The sequence below is a fragment of the Psammomys obesus genome, unplaced genomic scaffold (genome assembly GCF_907164565.1).
Source record: "Psammomys obesus unplaced genomic scaffold, mPsaObe1.curated_primary_1811, whole genome shotgun sequence".
NCBI lineage: Eukaryota > Metazoa > Chordata > Mammalia > Rodentia > Muridae > Psammomys > Psammomys obesus.
In genome coordinates, this window is record NW_026585626.1 from 3,386,613 (window position 1) to 3,408,420 (window position 21,808).

General features: G+C 44.4%; 1 protein-coding gene across 2 annotated transcripts in view; it reads left to right on the forward strand.

Moving 5' to 3' along the window:
- Clic5 (chloride intracellular channel 5) overlaps window positions 1-21,808 on the forward strand; it is a 140,090-nt gene that overhangs the window by 78,656 nt on the left and 39,626 nt on the right. For both annotated transcript variants that reach the window (XM_055612387.1, XM_055612394.1), the window contains exon 2: window positions 18,064-18,173. In XM_055612387.1, the coding sequence (XP_055468362.1) occupies window positions 18,064-18,173 (110 nt within the window). The remainder of the gene's footprint in view (window positions 1-18,063; window positions 18,174-21,808) is intronic.

The following is a 21,808-nucleotide window of genomic DNA, read 5'->3' on the forward strand; positions in this document are numbered from 1 at the left end:
ACATGGGGAGTCACTCACCTCAAACTGGGCATGTGGAAGAGAGCTTATTAAAGGAATTATTTACAAAACTATGAATAGAATTCAGAGACACCAACCACAGAGAGTAGGGAGATATGACTGAGAGAGCAATAGCAGGGTTTCTTTTTTTTTAATTTTTATTTTTTTAATATTAGTTACAGTTTATTAACTTTGTATCCCTGCTGTATCCCGCTCCCTCTTTCCCTCCCAATCCCACCCTCATCTCCTCCCTGCCCCTTTCCAAGTCCACTGATAGGGAAGAACTTCCTCCCCTTTCATCTGATATTGGTTTAAATAGCAGGGTTTCTTAGACCGAGGTTTTCCTAAACCCAGAGAGAATCCTGGACTGAATGTGACCTTTGGTCAAGGGATACAGAGTCACCCATTACCAGTGGAGAGCCTCAACAATAAATATTTCAACTTTTGTTCCTAAGAATTCCAGTTCTGCCCTGATGCCCCTCAATGATCCATCACAACCTCTGCAGCCAGAAAGCAGGTCTTCATTTGACACTGACCCTACTGTCAGCCTCCTAGAATCCACAGTGTGAGGACATAGAGGGGAGCCCATAGTGGCAAAGATCTCCCAGGCTGCTGGCTAGAAAGGAGCCACTTCATGACTGCACAGAAGAATGCTTACACATTCCCTGAGAGGGCCTGATGTTTACAGAAAGCTAGTGAAGACGTGAGCAAGAACGACAAGAATTTTAATCTCCAACTCTGTTGTTCTCCTGACAGCGCTGGTAAATTCTCACCTGATGATTTCAACGTGTAAGACTCAGCATTGGAGTTTATGCCCCAGGTGCAAGGAAGGAGCGGCTTCCTGATCAGCTCTGTCTCTCCTGGTTGCTGAGCCCATCTTTCCATTTCCTGCCTCGCTGTCCTAGGACAATCACTCTGGACAAACAGCTCACAGCTGCCAGAGGAGCTAGGCTCATCCCTCTTTCCCACATGCTTTCTCTCTCCATGCCGGATGCCCCTCTTTGATCCTCTTTTGTTTGGAATTCTCTCTTGGAAGAACTTTCAGGAACGTCAGTCTGCCGATGGTATCTTCGTAACTGCATGTGTGTGGTATCTCAGAATATATGAATTTCTATGGTTTCCTAGTAAGAATATTAACAATGCTGTGCCCCCCACACACACACACACACAATCTTCCTTTCTGTGCTTCTGCATGGGTTTTAGATCTGCAAGGATTAGGTTGTAAAAAGGCCCCTAAGTCAAGGTCAAGATTCACAGATCTGATGAGAATTATGGACTCTCATTGAGTAAATGCTAAAAAGTGCCTTGATTTTCTGTTTCCTTGGTATTCCATTTTCCAGGCTTTTTTTTTTTTTCCTCTCCCCTATACAGCCTGTAAGCAAAAGCATTCAGTCTCAGTAATTTATGGCAAATCTGAATCATTTCTCACCTTCCACCAAAGCTTGTTCCAGTTTTAGATCTATCATTTGTTTCAGGGCTTACAATTTCCAAATGTCATTTAGATAGATTCTCAGAAAAGAGACAAATGTCAGTCAGTGCTAAAAGCTAATTTTGAGATCATTGATGTACCATTCATCTGGGCAGCCATGCAACTGGCATGACAGAGTTGACCCCAACTTTTGCTCCTTGTGTGATAAGCTTCATGAGTTGCAGATATACATGGTATATGCATGCACGTTTTATAATATATATATATTTATATTATACACTTATGTGCATTTTATATATGTGGATATGTGTGTGTGTGTATATTCTACTCACATATGTATAAGTTAACTAGAAATGCAGTAGAGATGAACCAGTTTAATCCCCAAGGACTCGATTTTCTGAATGCTAGGACACAGCAGTAAACACTTGTCCTAGGTCATCCTCACTGATAGACTCGAGTCAGGACAACATTAACTCCTGTGTGGTTTCTTGTCTGGGGTATGATTCCACACCATTTTGTCTCACACCCTAACCTTCCCAAATGCCGGACTCTCACATACCCCATTTACCGTCTTGGCACTGATGTTGTTCAAAGCCTCAGCATCACTTTTGATTTTTTGTAGTTATAAACCAGAGCCAAATGGCAATATGAAAGTTCATCATTTCACTTCCACTTAGTCCTGAGCCCTACAGAGTCCATTTTCAGGGAAGCTACACTGTGTCACTGAAGAGAGACAGACAGAAAGGAACAGGATGTACCCTATGGCCTCTGATAAGTGTTGAATCAAACTTGTTCAGTGCTTACATATCTCCCTGTTAAATAGCAGAAGGTTCAGAGAAAGTGCTTTTTAGAAATATTTAGAAGCTCACTATATATATAATATATTACATTTTCTTCTCTTTCTTTCTTTGGTTCCTAAAATTTTTATTATTAGAAATCTTAGAAATTATATAGGACAAGAGAATTTTCCTCACCTAGTGAATATGCAAAATAAAATAGCAACAGAGTAGAAAATGCCAGTAACCATACCTGTGGTGAGGGTCAAAAGAGCTCCAGAAAGTGATCAAAAGATGATCTTGAGCTTCTTAGACAGCAAGGGGAAAATGAAGAGAGCAAATAGTTACAGAATTTTCAAGAGTAGAAGAAGACATAATTCCTTGAAGAATGTAAAATTCCTTATCAATGAATTATTTTGAAACATAGTTTTATATTCGGGGCTGGCGAGATTTTTCAGCAGTTGAGAGGGCTTGACGCTCTTACTGAGGACTTGAGTTCAGTTCCTAGCACTGACATGGTGTCTGTAACTCCAGTCCCAGGGCATCCAGTGCTCTCTTCTGGCCTTTGCAGATGCCCACATTCACATGTACAAACCCACATAGATACTGATACAGACGCACATACACATAATTAAGAAGAAGAGAGATATTAAAACACAATTCATGTAGGCTGATTTTCACTAGGGAAAATCTTGCTTTGTGGAAATATTTGACCATCAGAAACAACACAGTCCAGGGAAAGGCAGAGGCTGGATCAGTGCACAGTCTGCATGGCCCCTAGCACCCTTCCCTAAATGGCACTTCCCAGAGACTGACTCTGATTGAAGGCTACTTTAAGATGCTGAACAGTGATGAAGGAAAAAGGAAGAAAGTGAATTGCTTAGAGAATCTCTCTACCATTCAAGGAGTCACTTTGGATGAGAGGAAAAAGAGATGACCCTTCCCTTCCATCTGAAGCTTGGATTCCAGTCATTGCATGTGATATTTTTCACTGGTCCTGGGTCCTCATATCTCATGGTCAGATATGAAATGACTATTCTTACTCTAGCACTATGAATCATGAGGGAAGCACAGGCTCAGAGGAAGTGGATGCCATGTTCAAGGTCATATTTCAGTGAGTAGAGAACCAGAATTAACATCTAAATGACCTAACCTGGCTCTGGGTTTACCCCACTTTATTGTGGGTTTTCCTCAGGCCAGAGTAGCATTGAGCTCTTTTGGAAGGCTGGTTCCCAGGCCCCAGAATTGTCTCAAACTCTGGTACCTAGGACAGAGGTCCTTAAAGGTAGAACACTGACCAGATGACTACTGTATCAGCATCACACAGAGCCCGTTAGAAATGTCAACTCTGTGGCTACTGAGTTTATCTGCTGAGATGGTTCAGTAGATAAAGGTGCATGCTGTACAAGCCTGGTGACCTGAGTTCAATTCCTGGGACCCATATGACAAAAAGACACTGATTCTACAAAGTTGTCGTCTGACCTCTACATGGGCTGTGCCATGCCTCTCTCTCTCTCTCTCTCTCTCTCTCTCTCTCTCAAATAATAACAACAATAACAACAACAACAACAACAACAACAATCTTTCAATTTAAAAGAAATGCTACTTCTCACCCAGACTTCTTTTGTTTAAATATCCTTGAGCATGGCTTACCAATTTACAGAGTAAATTTGGATGTCATTCTCAGTTTGTGTGTGTGTGTGCGTGTGTGTGTGTGTGTCAGGTTCTTTCACTGTCCTGGAACTCACCAAGAAGGGTGGTCTCATTGTCCAGCAAGCCCCAGGGGTCCAACTGTCTCTGCCTCCTGGTGCGGTGCTGGCATAGCAAGCATGTGCCGCCACACATGGTTTTAAAAAAAAAGTCTCAGTAAGTATTAGCAAGTGGATGCTTTCCAGAATTCCCATAAATTTCATTAAAATATGTGATGACTCCGTTGATAATTTTATATGAAGTCTTTCAAGGCTTGCACAGAAATCGCCCATTACGAACCAACTTCCAATCTGGGAGGGGATTAATTTATCATCCCATGGTAGAGTCCTAACTCTGTGTTCTTACATGTGAAAGCACAGAATGAAAAGAAAAATAATACACATCTACGTGCAAGCACGATAGGCATGTAATAACAGGTATGAGATCCTAATGGTTCATTTAGTGCTCAGTTTGTACTATCAGCTATCACTAAACACTGAATACCTACTTCATCCTGGACCCAACTTTATGAAGTAGGTGCCCCATCCCATTGCTAGTTTCCTGCTGAGCAATATAAAACCAGAGGACCTGTCCCAGATCACGAAGCCAACAAGTGGACAAGGCCGGGGCTCACTGCTATCTTCCACCTTCTTGTGCTGTTGGTGAGGACAACACCAATATGATGGCCAAGCTGTGGTTCATGTGTTGAGCTGGAATTTGGCGGGCATTCCTTGCTTCTACAATAATACCTAGTGCCCTGCTGATGATCAATACTTGTCATGAAAATAAATTGAAGGGTCATAGACTGACTAACTCTTATATTAAGAGGTCAGCTTTCTAGGGCAGGAGGAATCTGAGTGGATCCTCGAGAACGGAGACGGAGGGAAAAGGAAAGCCAAAGTAGAGTGTCTGCAATAAAAAGAGAAGACAGCAGATCTGATCCCTGTCAGAGAGTGGATAAGGGGACAAAGGAAGAGGTCCTGAGATGGCCATACCCATCAAACTAGAAAGAGACAGTCGGGAGTCCTGAGAGGCAGCTTAAGGAGTTTGAACTTACATTATTATCCATGGAAGGGCATTGACGGATTCTGAGTATGGCTCCACAGAGCCTAAAAACTGTCTTGAGATGTTCTATTGTGTCTGTCTGTTATTTGTCATTTTACAAGTGACAGAGGCCGCTAGCTGAGCTGCTTATCTGGGGAGCCTGGGCTGCTGAGCGGAAGCAAGGAAGAAATCTTTGTAAAAAGATCATGGGGATGGAGGACTGAAGAATGAGGGCCACTTTTTCAGCAGACTGGAGTTCAGTTCCCAGCACCCACACCATGGGTCACACAACCTGCTGTTACCTCAGCTTCAGGAGTCTGACATCCTCTTCTGGCTTCTGCGGACGTCTACACTTACGTGTACATAACCACACGCATACTCATACGCAGACTCATGAATACAAAGAAATCATAAAGACCATTTTTGTAAATTACATACCATTTCGTATCATTACCATGATCACAAATCAAGAATAATCCCTAGCCATTACATATATCCGAGATATTTAATAGAACGAGAGTGGCAGTCCATTGTAAGAGTTTGGAAATACTGTAAGAGGAAAAAAGGATGCAAAATCCAGCAGGCCAGAGGGCTAACACAAACAACACAGAAGTTTACCTAATGCTTGTTAACCAAGTGTCTCAAACAAACGCCCAAGCTGTTTATTTAAAGTAAATGTTTAGCTGTTACAAAACCAGTCATCAACCAGCTTCTTTGAAAATAACCAAGTCATGAAAGGAAGTGATTTTTCCCTTTGGATATGCTGCTGGAGCATTTAAAATATATTCTCTGTTTATCCATGAAAGGTCAAATAAATAAGGACTATGATATACATACTGCACAGCACATGCATGCAGTCCCTAAAAAGAATCAAGAATGTGCTGTGGCCATTGTTATTGTTGATTTCTGATGTGTTGCCTCTTACGTGCTCTAATTCAGTGATGAGAACTCTCAATTCTGACCCATCATAATGCCTGTCGACTGTACAAAAGTTTGAAGAGTCTGGAGTAATTATTAATACTGAGTGGCATCAGACTTGATCCATTGAAAAGACAATCTTGTTGTGTGATGAGCCATTTAAAATCTTTTTTAAAAGGTGGGGGGTTGTTTGGGGTTTCCAGGTGGGACAGACTTCAACCCCACGGGTAAGCATAGCAGGATGAGTTTATTACATGTAAGCATCCACGTTAAAATACCTCCTTGAGTTCTTTGGGAATGTAGGAATGTAAACACGTAGGCTACTCAGTTTACTTTCTTGTTGCTGCAACAAAACACCTGACAACAGGGTTCAAGAAAGGAAGGGCTTGTGTGGCTCATGGTTTGAGGGGATTCAGGCCATCATGGCTGGAAAGTCATGGTGACAGAATGGCTCTCACTGCTGTAATAGGGGAGTGAGAAGCTTATTCCCTGCACCCCGAGACAGGAAGCAGAGAGAGGTGAATGCTGGTGCTTAGCTCACTCTCTCCTTCTCTCTCTCTCATTCATTCATTCATTCATTCATTCATTCATTCATTCATCTATTCAGTTCAGGACCCTAGTCCAGTGGATATATCACAGGCACGCTCTAGCTTGGACTCCTAGGTGACTCTAGGAGTCATGTTGATAGTGAAGTTCACCCTTCACTTAGGGTGGCCAACCCTTTCCAGTTTGCCAGACTTTCCCAGTTTTAACCTTGAAAGTCCTAGTTCCACCCGATTCTGGGGCACCCTGATAAGCCACCCTATATTTGTAACAAACAAACAAGCAGACCAAAAACATAAAACAAAAACAAAAAGCAAACAAACAAAACAGAGAAGAATAGTGAAAAGAAAAGGAGAACTTCCCAGTGTCACACTAAGTAGTAATACTATGCCACGGACATGCTGGAACTTCCAGTGTTACTTCTGAGTCCTTTCTCCTTAAATTATGACCATAAACCCATTTTAAGTCAGAGTGCACTTAAAATACCTAAGATGCTGAAGATCATATCATAGCTTAGCTTAGCCTACACTCAATGGACTCAGAATTCACATTAACCTGTGACTGAGCAAAATCATTTAACACATGGCCCGTTCAAGAAATACATATCAAATGTATCGTGTAGCTTACAGAATGCCGTACTAAAATGGGAAACAGAGATGTCTTGTGGGTACAGTTCCTCACCATCATAAAGCCAGAACCTCATTTAAGGCAAACCGTGTTAAACCGAAGAACATCTGTATTATTGACATTATTTATCGCTATAAGCTTCATCTCCCCATAGGTCTTTAGAGCCTTGTTGTCACTCAGAGTACAAGTCAGATGCAAAGATAAGCAGCTCCTATATCTAGAAAGATCCTGCATTTTGACTCCAGCTTCAAGCATCTTCATCAGTCCTTTTGTGAGACTCAGGGCCTGGTCCTCCACCTGTACAACATATAACTTATGTTGGGCTGCTTATAACCCACAACGCCTATTGATTCAATACAACAACACTTTCTTGTTTCACTGTCAACCTCCCAAGCAATGACAGACACTGAGTACCATACCTGCACGTCATAGTGAGAGAGATAAAGTTTCCACTTGAGGTGAGATCGATGTATTTTGCTTGTACCTAGGAGATAGGTAGTTAAAATATCACCTTAATTTTTGTGATTTGAGATACAAATGGCAACTATATACATAGATACACACAAACACATGTGCGTATATAGACACACATATACACACACGTGTGTGTGTACTCAAAGTTGACATGGATGTACACAGAAGTGAACGGTCACCTGTCCTAGGGGCTCTGAAACCACCACTAGGAGCGCCGCTGTGATATATATGGGACATTGAGAACATCACTATGGGAGCCATCTTAATAGACTCTGGGCATTCCCTGGTGACCTCCTCCAACCTGCACTTGACTTTGGCAGAAATGCTTTGTTTCCATTCATGTATAATAACGGAAATCACAAAGCATCATTTTAAGATCTCATTATCCTTGGTTTCTTTTATCAAAATATTTTCTACTCTGCTGAGGATGGGGTAGGGCTATGTTATGCAGTTAGACCTCCCTCACATATAATTGTTACACTCCAAAGTATTTGGGGTTTTGAAATACATCTGCTTCTAAGCATTTCAGATATTGTTCTGCCTGAAACCGTATAGACACAACAACAAAAATCAACACTCGGCTTTTACACCCTTTAGTTGCTCTTTTAATGATACTAATGTAGGGGTCAGGCTATATAGTTTAATGATACTGATGTATGGGTTGGGAGAGGGCTTGACTAGCAAGTGCTTTCACAAAACCCTGGATTTGATCCTCAGCAGTGTAAAAATGGACATTGTGTCACTTGTCTATAATTCTACCACTTTAGAGCTTAAAGCAAAAGGATCAGCAATTCAAGGTTATTATTGGATACACAGTAAATTCAAGGCCAGCCAGGGCTATCTGGTGATTTCTCTCAAAAGAAGAAGAAGGAAAAGAAGTGAGGAAGAGAAGGAAAAGGAGGAGGAGGAAGAGGAAAGAGAATGCGGAGGAAAAAGAAGAGGAAGAGAAAAAAGAGAGGGAGGAGGAGAAAGGGAAAAGGAAGACAAGGAGGAAGAAGACAAGAAAGAGGAAAAGGAGAAGGAAGAGGAAACAACTGATGTTATCAGCCTGTGGAAATGCCTTGCTTTCTCCCCACACACACTCATGAACACCTGCAGGGCCCTGTGTTAAGATAACAAAGCAATCGTACCATTCATGTTCCTTTGTGACTTGACTATGTCTCTGATCATGAAGCTTCCTTCTGAATAACACATAAGAATATATCTCACTCTGATTTAATAGCTGTACGTTATCCTGTCATATGTTTCTATTGGATCAGAATCATTATTCTGCTACTGAGATATGATATTTATACTATATTACAGTTAAGGATCATATAATGATATAACAAAAATTTGTATGTAGGGTTTAAGTAATCATATATATGGATATAGGTTTATGGATATTGGTTGGTAAAGAAGATCTTGTTCTTCATCATACAAGCAGACATCCTAAGGTAGAGGATGCCTGAGACACAGTGAGTTAACTGCAATGTTTTGGCACTCTTGTGTTTTCTGCAACATACAGGCTCTCTCTGCACCGGGGCTTGTGGACGAGAGGCCTGGCAAGCCACTGTGCTGTGATGGGCAGCATGAACTGTTAGTGTGACGGCTTCACAGAGCCTTATTCAAAAGCCAGCACATGTCAGATTTCCACAAGTTAACCCATCAGTCAGGGGTCCAAACTCTGACTGGTCCCACAGGGAAAGAGGCAAGTGACCTCGGTGGGCTTGGGGTGGGGCCTACCCTGCATAAAACGCTCTTTGTGATTCTCAGCATGGCTGACTTCTAACAGATAGGCCAAGTCCTGGAATTTCAATGAATAATTTAGTCAGCTCTCTAGTTGCAACTTCAGTGTTTGCTTTCAGCCGCTGGCACCATTGTCTTTTGCCCACAGGCTCCTCCCTGACAGGAGGTATGGAAATTTGGCTGAGATTCACTGACATTTTGAGATCCTACAAGGGCCAGATTACTATATACAAGAGTGGAGATTTTTTTTTTTTTCCTGATCAGGAGTTATATGAAATCCAGATGTGTAAAGATTTGCTTTTTAAATAAAAAGAGCGAAGCTTGGTATCACTGGCCCAGGGCTTGGTTATCATACTGGATGAAGTCTTTTCTTCATAGGCACCATCACCTAGAGACCTGGGTACTGATGCTAAGACACAGTAGGCACACAGTGGGCTTGAGAATTTGCCTTTCTAAAAACTTCCCAGGAGCTGATGTTGCTGGTGTGTGGAGATACCTTAGTCGTAAGGCTGGAACAGCCTAGAATTCCCCCAAAAGGACACTGTACTGGAAGCTCCAGGGGAGAAAGAGAAAGCTGTCAATGGGACTCAGCTGAGGGGTGGTGGTGATGTGTGGGTGTGTGTTTATTTTCCTAAGGAAACTGTCAAGCTGTAGGACATTCTATTCTAGCTCTAGCTATAACTGCACTCCATTGATAGGGAGACTAACTATAGGGGTTGAAAGTTTGATGAATATAGCTCCCCCTTTTAGGATACTGGAAATCATACCATCTTTAAAAATAAATACTTCTCAGGTGAAGGGGCAGAGAGATGACCTAGCTACAAGTATGATGGAGAAAAGGCCCTGGGTGATGACACATGCTCTTAAATCTGATCCTACGGCCTGGTTTCTCGTGGGCTCCTTGATCTCTGTGATGCTATGGTCTTTGCATGCTGGCCACTTTTTTGAACAACTAGTAAGGATATGCCTGGCCCCAAAGCACATCACAAATGGAGAAAAGAGGAATCAAATAGGATCTGTCTTACGACATAGCAGAAAGGACTTGGTCAGGGCTAATTAGAAAGATGTAAGGAGAAGCTGTGCCTTTTGTTGGAGCTTGATCTCATTTTCCCTCCTCACTGTTGAGCGGAGCCGTCAGTGGAGAAGTGTCTGCATGGACTCCATGAAAGGTCAGTGTTATAAATAAACCTTGCAATCACTAAATCATGCTCACTTTCTTTCCCTCCGATGCCAGTCGGTGTCCCGGGTGACTCCCTAGATCATGACTTCCGGAAGCCTCTTCAAACAGTCAGGAGATGAGGCACAAGTTGGAAGTTCTTTGCTGTTCTTTTATCAAAATATAATTGGAAAGGGCTGATCTTAAACTTAGGACCTGGATGCAATGAAATCGTGAAGGTCATCTCCGCATCATCCGTTCTAAACATAGCCCAACAATAGCAGGCTTCCTTCCTTAGCTATTTCTTTCAAGTAAAGGGATTTGGGTTTGGCCTGGCTTACAAAGCCCTCAGAAGGCTCGAAGGGAGGGGGAGCAGATGGCTTTAATATGGTTTCTCACAAACAGGTACGGTTACTAAACTATGTCCTTTCAAACAAGGCGGAAACATATGTGATCTGCATTGATGATCAATAGTTACAGAAACCTTTGAACTGGATATTTTCTGTTAGGGCTGCAAATGCATTTTCACACCTTCTAACGATCCAGATGGCTCATGGAAGGGATCCTCTCTGTGAATGTGTCTACCAGGAGGCTGCTGTAGTTTTTGTCAACTTGGTACCAACCTATACATACCCAGGAAGAGTGGATTCTCAGCTGAGAAATTATTTTCATGAGATGGGCCTGTAGGCGTGTCTGTTGGGCATGAGGTATTTTCTTCTTTGAGATGTGGAAGGGCCCAGCCCACTGTGGGTGGTACCATCCCTAGGCAGGTGGTCCTCGGTTGTTTAAAAAAGATAAGGGGAGGAAGCCAGCAAGCTGTATTCCTCTGTGGTCTCTGCTTCAGTTCCTGCCTCCAGCTTCCTGCCTTGGCTTCCGTTGGTAATAGACTGTGACCTGTAAGCCAAGTAGACCCTCTCTCCTTGCCCAAGTCTGCTTTAGTCAGTGTTTTATCACAGCAATAGGAAAGCAAACAGGAACAGACGCACAAACCAGAATATGGTTCTGTAGAAATTGGGAGATGGAATATGCTGGAAGTAGCAAACCAAATTATGAGACTTACAGAAAGGACCCAGGAGATGGAGGAAGAGGTCCTATACCTTCCTTATTTTGGCGTCAACCTGCGGGTGCTGTTTCCGGTCAGTGTGTGTGTGAGCGCACACTCACATGCCTTAATGTGAATGAGGAGGGCCTCTGCTGTCCTTCTTCAGGCATCTTTTACCTTAGTTGTTGATTTTGTTTGTTTGTTTGTTTGCCTGCTTGGTTTTGTTTCTGTGGGTTTTATTTTTAATTTTTATTTTTAAACAGACTCTCACTGGCCTAGAGCTTGCTAAGTAGGCTAGGTTAGCTAGCTAGTGGGCTACAGATATCCATGTGTCAGACTCCCCAGTGCTGGAAATTCCAAGAGCATTCTGTCACCCCAGGCCCTTTTCCCTATGGAGTCTGAGACTAGAACTCAGATCTTCTTGTTCACCATGCAAGCATTTTTACCATTGGAGCTGTTTCCCCAGCCCATTTTGAATCTTTATAAATGGCTACTTACAGCTTTTATTTGTGGGGATCAGGTAAAGACCTTGCTGGGACTGTTTACTTAGCCATGCTCTCATGTATTTTTTTTTCCCCTGACAATAACTACAGCACACGAATCTGTGTGGTGGCCATCGAGAACTTGACCTAGGCGTTACCCTCGACGCATCGCTTGTTTCAGAGGCGAGGAAGGGCAAGGCCAGACTGAAGCAACAACTAGCTTGAGGGCACATAGTTCTTGAAGCATGCGCAGGGCCAGCGAGGACCAGTCAGAAAGCAGACGGAGGGCGTATATAACTTCCAGGAGCTTTGGAAAGTACTGGTGGGTCTTAGGAACATTCCCTACCCTGGCTCCCTTCCTCTTAGGCTGTGGTTTCCTGGGTGATTCTGTGTGCTGCATAATTCTTGGTGTAGGTTTATTTATTTTTTTTATGGGAACACAATGACTAGGATATTTCCTGCTTTAGTCTGCCCCTTTTTAGAAAAAGGCTCTTCTTTCCTCTTTGGCCTGGACTGGAACAAAAGAGAGACTCACTGTCAATTACAGCTCAGCCTGAGTTTGACCATGTAACACAGCCAGGTGCAAGTTTCAAGTGAATTTTTTTTTCAAGGTAAAATAGTGAAATGAAACTGAGTCTGCTTGAGTTAATTCCTGGCTCAGCCTCGGTGTCTGGAGCCAAGAGATTATTTTATAAAAGCCCCCTTCTGAAGCAGAAGATACGATCACTTCGAACAAGTCCTCATGGCCAGGACTGGTTTCGGTTTTTTTGTTGCCCTGGAGACTGAGCCCAGGAAAGTGCTGTGCCTGTGAGCTACATTACCCAGCCTTCCCCACTTTCTATGGCATGTGTTTGTATGAAGTGTTCCTGCGTGTGTGCGTGCGTGCGTGCCTGCCTGTGTGCATGTGTGTGTGTGTGTGTGTGTGTGTGTGTGCATGTGGAGGCCTGGCATCAGTGTTGGGTGTCTTTGTCTTCATTTGTTGAGCCAGGGTCTCTCACTGATCTGGAGTGCATGCATTCCAGCTACTGTAGCTGTACACCTTGTCCCAGGAACCCCCTAGCTCTGCCTCTTGAGTGCTGGGATTACAGATAGCCACCATACCTATGAGGCCTCTATGTGGGCTCTGGGTGACTTGAACTCTAGTCTCCATGTCTATGTGTAAAGCAGTTTATCCACAGAGCCATCTCCTCAGTCCCTACCCTCCCAGGGCTTTTTTTTTTTTTTTTTTTTTTAAGGTTTTACTTTGAGATTTTCACTATTTCGTTCCGGTTGAAGTTAGCCTTCTGAACACCTCCACAACCCCACTTCTCAGCAGTAAGGTCTTCGGAGATCTCAGATGGAATCAGCAGAAGGGGCTCACATGCTGGAGACCCTGGCCTGTGAGGAACATTTCTTTACTGTACAGTCACACAGAATTACCTTCTCTAGACAAGAGTCATTTCTTATGCTGGTTAGGGACTGGGAGGAAGAAAGAGGCATGTATCATGAGGGGAGGAGGCTACGGAGACTTATTGATGTGTTGAGTGCTTTTTCTCTGCTGCTATTATTCCCATGATGGATCTATCACTTCCCTCAATCATCTCAACTGCCCAGTGATGGACAAGAAGTCTGTGAAGGGTGGGGTGGCAGCCAAAGGGGGAGGGACTTGGCTCTGAAGCTTCTCTCCCACCCTTCTCCCGAGACTCAAAAGCGGTGGTAGGTCCCATCCTCTTGCCTTTACTGCACCTCAAAACTTCATGATTTCCAATATCTTCAGCATTTTTTGATTTCAGGAGAGAAAAATGACAGACAAGCCAAGATTCATGGGAAGTCTTTAAGCATGACTTTCAAAGATTTCAGATTTGGGGGTGGGGTGGGGCGGTGTTCATTTTCTAAATCAGTCAGTGCTTTCATTATTATAACAAGATATGATTATAACAAAACTCAAGAGGCTAGGTATTTTATGAACAAAAGGGTTTTTTGGGGGGGCTCACAGTTCTCTAAGCTGGAAGGAATGATGTTGAAACTGACTCAGGGTTTATGAAGTTCTCAGGGCAGATGGTATCACAGCACTCGGAGGCCATATTGGAGGAAATCACAGGGCAAGAGAAGAGGCACAAGGCTTTATGTAGCGACCTTCTCAGGAGCAACAACCTTTGCACTCTGTAAGAACAAGATTGATCCTGTCCAAGGGCAGTGACTTGATATGCCGTGGAGGACCATTCCACATCCAAACCACAGCAGCAGCTTTTAATTAATTTAATTAAACAATTCATTCGCTTCGTACCTGACTGTACGTAGCCCCACCCCCTTCATCTCCTCCCAGTTCAGCCCTCCCTCTCTCTTCTGCCCCTCTGCCCCTTCCCTAGTTACTGATAGGGGAGGTCCTCTTCCCCTTCTGTCTGACCCTAGCCTATCAGGTCTCATCAGGGCTGGCTGTATCATCGTTTGCAGCTTTTGTTTATTAGGCTTTTGTTTATTAGGCTTAGATCCTGATTTAAGACATTAGCAACACATAGTGGAACCACAAGGACCTACGAAAGACAGCAAGCGCCCCCTGCACTCAGGGATGACCGACACTAGGAGATGCCTGTGCCTGACTGAAGGTCATCACCTCACTGCACAGGTCCTGGGAGGACATAGCCTGGCTGAGCCTAACAGTAGACTCCACGACAGGCATTATGAGCGCCAAATCTGGAGCCAGATTACCAGGTTCAATCCTGGCCTTACCATGGTGAGAAGTATATGGGCAAGTATATGGTTGCTCTATGCTTCAGTTTCCAGACTGTTAGGGATGGTAAAATGCAGTTGCACAAGCTTCTCCTGGGAAGTAAGTTGGTGGTAATAGATATGTATATCACTTAGACCATGTGTGATAAAACTGGCCATCATTATTGTTATTAATGTGACAATTATTGTATGAAATTTTTGCCAGTCATGAATTCCTTTCTTACTGGGCACAGTGGCTCATGCCTGTAATCCCAGCACTCTGGGAAACAGAGGCAAGCAGATTTCTGTGAGACTGAGACCAGCCTGGTCTACAAAGAGAGTCCAAGACAGCCAAGGCCACACAGAGAAACCCTGTCTTCAAAAACCAAACAACAACAACAAAATTCCTTTCTTAAAAACTTGGTGGAGGGTGATGGTGAGCTAGCTTGGCTTGTCGAACTGCCTGCCACCAAGTCTGATAACCTGAGCATGATCCTCAGGGAACATGGACCCTTTCTCTGAGCCTCTTGAGTGCTTTGGGAGACCTGAGGTGATAAACAAGTGTGATGAAGTAGGTAACCATCTCTGTGAATGTGTGGTGGGGACCTTTACTTCTGTGGCCAGGTGCCCCCTTCAGGCCATCTCCAGTCCTGAGGATGGCTCTGTTTCCAGCCAGGGGGAAAGCAAAATCTAAATGGTTAAGGGGCCCTCCGTGTAGTTAAGACAGTATAACAAAGGTAGATTCGTAGCAATGACTCCAACCGAAGCTGTCAAGAACTGTGGGTTTCTGTGATAAACACCTCTGCTGGGATTTCTGTCTTTGCAAGGTAGCCTCAGCCAGGAATAGTTGATCATGCTCTAATCACGAGAGGATGCTCCCCTGCCTGCCATCTGGGAACCACAGCTAAGCAGCCCTCAGGCGGAAGGAAGGGAAAGGCTACTCTTGGGAAAGGCACTTTTTCCTCTCCTAAAGGAAAATCTCCACCCGGGAGGCAGTTCACTGTTAAAGTGCCTGCTGTGCAAGCATGAGGACTGAAGTTCTGATCCACAGAACTTACAAAATTGCCAGGTGTGTGGGTGAGCATGGTGGCTCACCTGTTATTCCAGCTATGGAAGGCAAACACAAAGAGTTGCTGGAAAAAGCTGTGTAGTGAGCGTAGCTGTGTTGGTGAGTTCCCAACAGACATCAGCATCAGTCTCCACATGGGTGGACATGTATGTATCCGAACACATTCGGAGCACATACACGCACATACCACATAAAAATGGAAAAAAGACAAAGAAAAATCCTAGTACCTCCTGTTTTCTAGATGTTATTTGTGTGGTTTCCAGCTTTGGGAGAAAGCCCTAAGGGGTCTTGTGGAATCCCATGCCCCAGTGACTAACTGAGCTCAACATTTCCAGAGAAGCCAACATCAGAGACCAAAGAGGGGAGGATATTTCTTCCTCAAAGTACCATGTTGAGGAAGGCAGAAGAAATTACCAGATGGAAATAAGTCGGAGACCAGCTCTCTGTCCAGCTCATTGTTCTGCAGATCACTCAGGGAAGAGGGAGAGGTACCTTACCTCCTGGATGGTGGCTGTGTTGAGGACCATGAGACGGGTGGGTGAGAGAAATGCCAGCACCCACCAGTGTTGTTATTGTTGTAGGGAGTCCTGCCGAACCCCCGACCCACCCTGCTGAAGGCCGCATGCTCTCAGAGGAAACACATTTAAAACCTCCACTTTTCAGAGGAGAAACGGAGGAGGAGTGGGTGGGGAAAGAGAGGAGATGGGGGCCGAGCACTGGGAGGAGAGAAACTGTGGATGGATAGTTAATTAATTAATTAAGAACAAATCCTCCCTGGGGGCTAGAAAGGAAGGCTCAATGGTTAGAGTACGTGTTGCTTTTCCAGAGGACCCAGGTTCATACCTCAGCACTCGAGTCTGAACGCTCACAAACCCCTTGCACCCCAGCTCCATGAGATTTTCTGACCTCCTCAGACACTCCTGTACATATAGGTACTGACACCCACACAGGCACACCTCCCCAGACATAGACATGCCAACGTAAATAAAATAAAAGTAAACGAATAAATAAAACTCCTACAAATTAAAAAAAAAAATCACAAAAACAAAACAAAGCATCAGGCTTTGTTTTGATGATTAAAATCACTTGCTGCTCTTCCACAGGTGCTGAGTTTAATTCCCCGCACCCTACACTGGGCAGCTCACAACCTTATGGAACTCGTGCTCCAAAAATCTGATGCCCTCTTCTGACCTCCACAGGCACTTACACACACACACACACACACACACACACACACACACACACAATCCTTTAATAAAACCCTTTAGGGCATTTTTCCCCACTGCCCCAAAACATCCCTAAGCAACAATATGTTTGTTGAATAAAAAAGATGTTTTAACCAATAAGTACTACATTGATTCTGAAGGCTATGTAGTAGCCAGAACTAAGTGTCATATTGATTAAAGTGCCGGCTTTGATAATTATCCTGGCTACAGGAGGTGGACTCAGAGCCCAAGGTTCTGTCTTATGACATGCTGCTGTCAGTTACAGAGCTAGGAAATGAATAAAGTTGTGCTTTATTTATAGAGATGGTAATGTGTTAACATCCTAAAACTCTCTCTTCTAGTTTATCTGCAGTCAGCAGATGAAAAGGGAGAAAGGGGTGGGGCCAAGGAAGTCAATCATTCTGAAAGTCAGGTTTTTGTCACTCTGGTCAGGCACACTTCTGAGACTCGATGTCTGTGCCTCTGTCCTTGCATTCTTCCTTTATTTTCTTGATATTTGGAGACAGGATTTTTTTTTTTTTTGAAACACTGAGTCAAGTTATTTTCTGCTGGTATCAATCTTGTATTCCTTCTGGGGCTTCTGGGCTGGGCAAAGGGCGTAGCTCAGAACAAACATCATTAAGGCTGTGTATGCTGAGCTATCATAATATGTACGTGCAGACTCCTTTCTACAATATGGACTATAAATGCGCATTTATGATATAGAATATAAAAGTACCTCTATTGATCCCTCTGTCCCTATCACAGGGGTAGAAGTGGAAAAACAACAGAGAAACATATTTTGGCTGAACATAGCCAAAGGAGCGCTTCTCCAACTTCAGCGTTCCTCAGAAAGGGAACGGCCTTCTGGCCAGGGGAGATCAGTGCCCAGCTGTTCATATGGATGTGTAGAAGTTGGTCCTCTCAGTGTCGCCTGTGTCAGGCTCTGTGGTGCCTGGATGGTTCTAGAACGTCTCATGTTGGAAACTCCAGTTCAGCCTTATGAGGGCCGTGCAAGGTACAAGGCATTGTTCCACACAAATGTTAGGGAGTGGAGACGGATAACGAGTCTCTGAAGTCAGCTGGGAAGTGGCTATAGGCTCAGAGTTTGTTGGTTAACATTCATGTTTTTGTTTGTTTGCTTGTTTGTTTATCTGTGCCCCTGGGACTCAGGCTTCTGCCCTTCTCCTTTCCAGGCTGGAGTCGATGGGGAGAGCATTGGCAACTGTCCTTTCTCTCAGCGTCTCTTCATGATCCTCTGGCTGAAAGGAGTCGTGTTCAATGTCACCACTGTGGATCTGAAAAGGTAAAGGACCCAGTGTTCATGAGGGCATGCCTAGCACAAGGAAGAGTCTGATGGGATGAGAGAAAGCCTGTGCCTCCAGGCAGCCTCTGGTGGAGTCCATCTCATTGTCCAGAACTGTTTTCAGGACCCAACCCAGGGCACAGAGCAGGGTGAACAAGCCAGGGACCTCCTCAGAACTGTGCTTCACTACCCTTGGCAAGAACTGATTAGCAAGAAAAGAAAAGAAATGGCCAAACCAGAGGACTGCAGGTGGAGGTCCTAAATGAAAACAAAAACCACCACCACCACCAATAAATGGCTCAATGATGTCTGTTCATCTGAGTTCTTGAGTACGATTTTATTCATATTTATTTATTGTGCTTAGGCTCAAACTTGGAGCCCCAAGCATGCTCTTCAAGTGCTTTGTCACTGAGCTGTAGTCCAGTCCTCTGAATAGACGTCTTGAAACATACTGGGTGTCTTACTCCACTGGCTAACGGTGCACAGAAAATCTTTACCATATCCCTCAGTCCACAGTGGAAAAGCTTCCAAAGCAGTCTGTGCTTTGTTCACCCCCCATAATGCTTCTCACTGGGTCCTATCTGCCCTTTGCCCCCAGCAGCTCTTAATTAAGAAGCTCCTACTGGGCTGGAGAGATGGCTCAGAGGTTAAGAACACTGGTTGTTCTTCCAAAGGTCCTCAGTTCAATTCCCAGCAACCACATGGTGGCTCACAACCATCTATAATGAGATCTGGTGCCCTCTTCTGGCATGCAGGCACACGTGCAGGCAGAATACTGTATGAATAAATAAATCTTAAAAAAAAGAAAAAAGCTCCTACCGTATAGACAGGCTCCTCTTCCTCATTCTACAGAACTATAGAATACCCTGTCTCCAGCTTCAGCCCCAATTTCTTGGTAAGGCCTCTATACCCCATCTAGCCACTCAGGAGTAGCCTCCCTTTAAATTCACCTAGTTCTTACTCTCTGGGCTTCTTTGGCGTAACCATTATTTAGCCCTTCATTCTGTCATAGCATCTACAGTCCCAAGACTTTAAAACTGCCAACATCTTTCTTGTGCGAAATCCTGCAATACAATATGTAATTCATAAGAGAAATTCCATGACTCTGTGTTACACAAGGGAGCCAAGACAGACCCACCCATGTGACCTGCCCCTCATACTCAGCCTATCCAGCTGGAAATAGGAGAGGCTGCTGCTAAGATCCTAGCGTCTGCTGTTGGTTTTAGTTCAATAACATGTATGTGTCAAGCAACTAGTGTCTATAAAACCTAAAAACACAGGATTCCAGAGCCCGGGGCCAGAGCTTCCTTCCACAGAGACCAGAGTCTTTCGTGTCTGTCCTGCAGGAGTGAATTAGAGTTTGCAGAGGAAGGGAGTATCCCAGGCATCTTAGGGATGCTGGATGCATCTGTTTCTCTCTCACGTTGTCAGACCCAGCCGAGCAGGGGCCCTTCTGAGGTAGGCCTGGTGTGTAGCACCACCCTACTTTCCAGCACCATCCACATGCTCCTAAATATTAATTTCTAAGAAAACTGATCTCTTATTCTGACATGGACACTGATTGGCTGAGTGACCTTGAACTTTTTGAGCCTCAGTGCCTTCATCTGCCCCAAGATGATAATTAAGTAATGCCTTCTTAACCCATGGACATGCTGTTGAGGGTTTAAGGAGGTGGGCCATGCGTTTATGTTCAGGATCATACTTGGCTCACTGATGCATGAACTTGAAACCCAGAAACCCTTCTTAGCAATGTTCCTGCCCCCGTGTAGCTGTCAGTCCAGGGAGCTAATGAAAAAAAGAGGCACATGGAAAAAGTTGCATTCAGATCTGTAAATGTGAAATTCTGTAATTTCAATTTCAAGTGCTAATGGCGGCTGCAAGGCTGGGCATGGTCAGAAAGAGGAAGGGAGCGAGACAGGCCAGCACTCTTTGACAATGCCCAGCTAAGCTCCAGAAGCCCAAAGTGGCGTGTCCCCAAGGTGTCAGAATCCAGCAGTCAAAGTAGCCTCGGTACCCCTGAAACCAAACCCCACCCCACCCTATCATCAGAGCAACGCACCGCTGTATCTTTAAGCCACAGTAACTGCTTCAAAATAAAACCAGTGAGGACTTCCTTCCTCGCCATGCCAGTGTCAGTTCCAAAACAGGAGGAGCCGGCAGAGAATGTCCTCTCTTCATGTGAGGGGAGGGACACACAGAGTCAACAAAGGCGCCTAGTAAATTAGATTTTTAAAATGCCTGTAGTCTGAACTGTCGGAGTGCCAAATGTCATAGAATGAGGCTTGGAGAGCAGCCTGTTGGGAGTGACCTGGGAGCAGCCTGTCATTGAAATTCTTCTGTTCCCCTCCCTAAGGGATTAGGCCAGAAATTTGTCTCATTACAGAAGCCTCTGCCCCTCTGGTTGACTTTTCAGTGTCCCCATCTCACATTTTCTGCTCCATTGTCCACAAGGAACGTTGTGAACTCAGAGGACACCCAGGGCAACGGACGCTCCATGGCTGCCGGGAGTCTCCTGCTGTCAGCCCCTCTCTCCTTCTTCAGCGTAGCCCTCTGACTCTCTACTTTCTGAGGCCAAGTCCTCTTCCCCTCCTTCATCGATCCTCACTCTCACATTTGACCACCTGCCAGGAGGAAGGACAGAGGCATGCTATATCACAGGCGTTATCAGAACCATGTCCTCCTTGGTCCTGTCAGCAGGTATACCACCCCAGTGGCGGTCAGCCTACTGCCCAGCACACATGGGGACCACATGAAGGCACTGCTGAGGGCCGAGTCCAGTCCTTCGCCACAGCCTAGCCAATGTTTCCTAACATGTAATACTGATTGTAGGCCTACTGGAACCTAACCGCATGAGTTTTCACTAGGGTCCAATGGTGAAACAGAGCAACACAATTCTTTGAACACATTGACTCCATTTAATAGTTTTGTTTTTCACCTTATATTTTCCTTTTTAATGGATCCCTCACACTAGGGGTTATTTAGAGACAAAAAAAAAAAAAGTATTCTGTGAAGTCTAGGAGGAGACTGACAAGAGTCAGATGTTAGTTGCTACATATTAAAATTTATGTTAGTCAGAATGGGAGCATAGGAATATGAACCAGTCCCCAATATGAACCCTAAGGTATTTCTTAGGGTAAAAGTAGGATCCAGTGTATTATTGTTTTTGTTGTTGTTATTTGTCTGTGGAGGCCAGAAAGGGATATGAGATCTCCTGAAGCTTGCATTACCATTACTGGAAGTTGTGTTCTTCCTGTTGTGAGTGCTAGGAAATAAACTCTGGTAACCACTGAGCCATCTCTTCAGCCCCAGTGTGTTAATCTGTGAAGCCTGAAATTGTGTGTTCTATTAGTGAGACAGAGTTTGGAAGCACAGCTCTGTACAGTTAAAGCTGGGAGCTAATTTAGAGAGCCGCCATGATTCTCTCAAGGGTTTTCAGTTGTGTTCTTTCACAGCCTTGTCTTGTGAGGGTCCTCTGCCATCTCCCTTCCCTGGATGAGTTTTCTGTGCCACGTCACAGGCCTGCAGAACTCTGCCCAGCTTCTACTCTCTTACACCTGGTCCCACAAATCTGGTTATGCTATGGGCATGTCAATTAGCTCCAGGCCAGAGTTAAACCCACAGGCATCTAAGAGCAG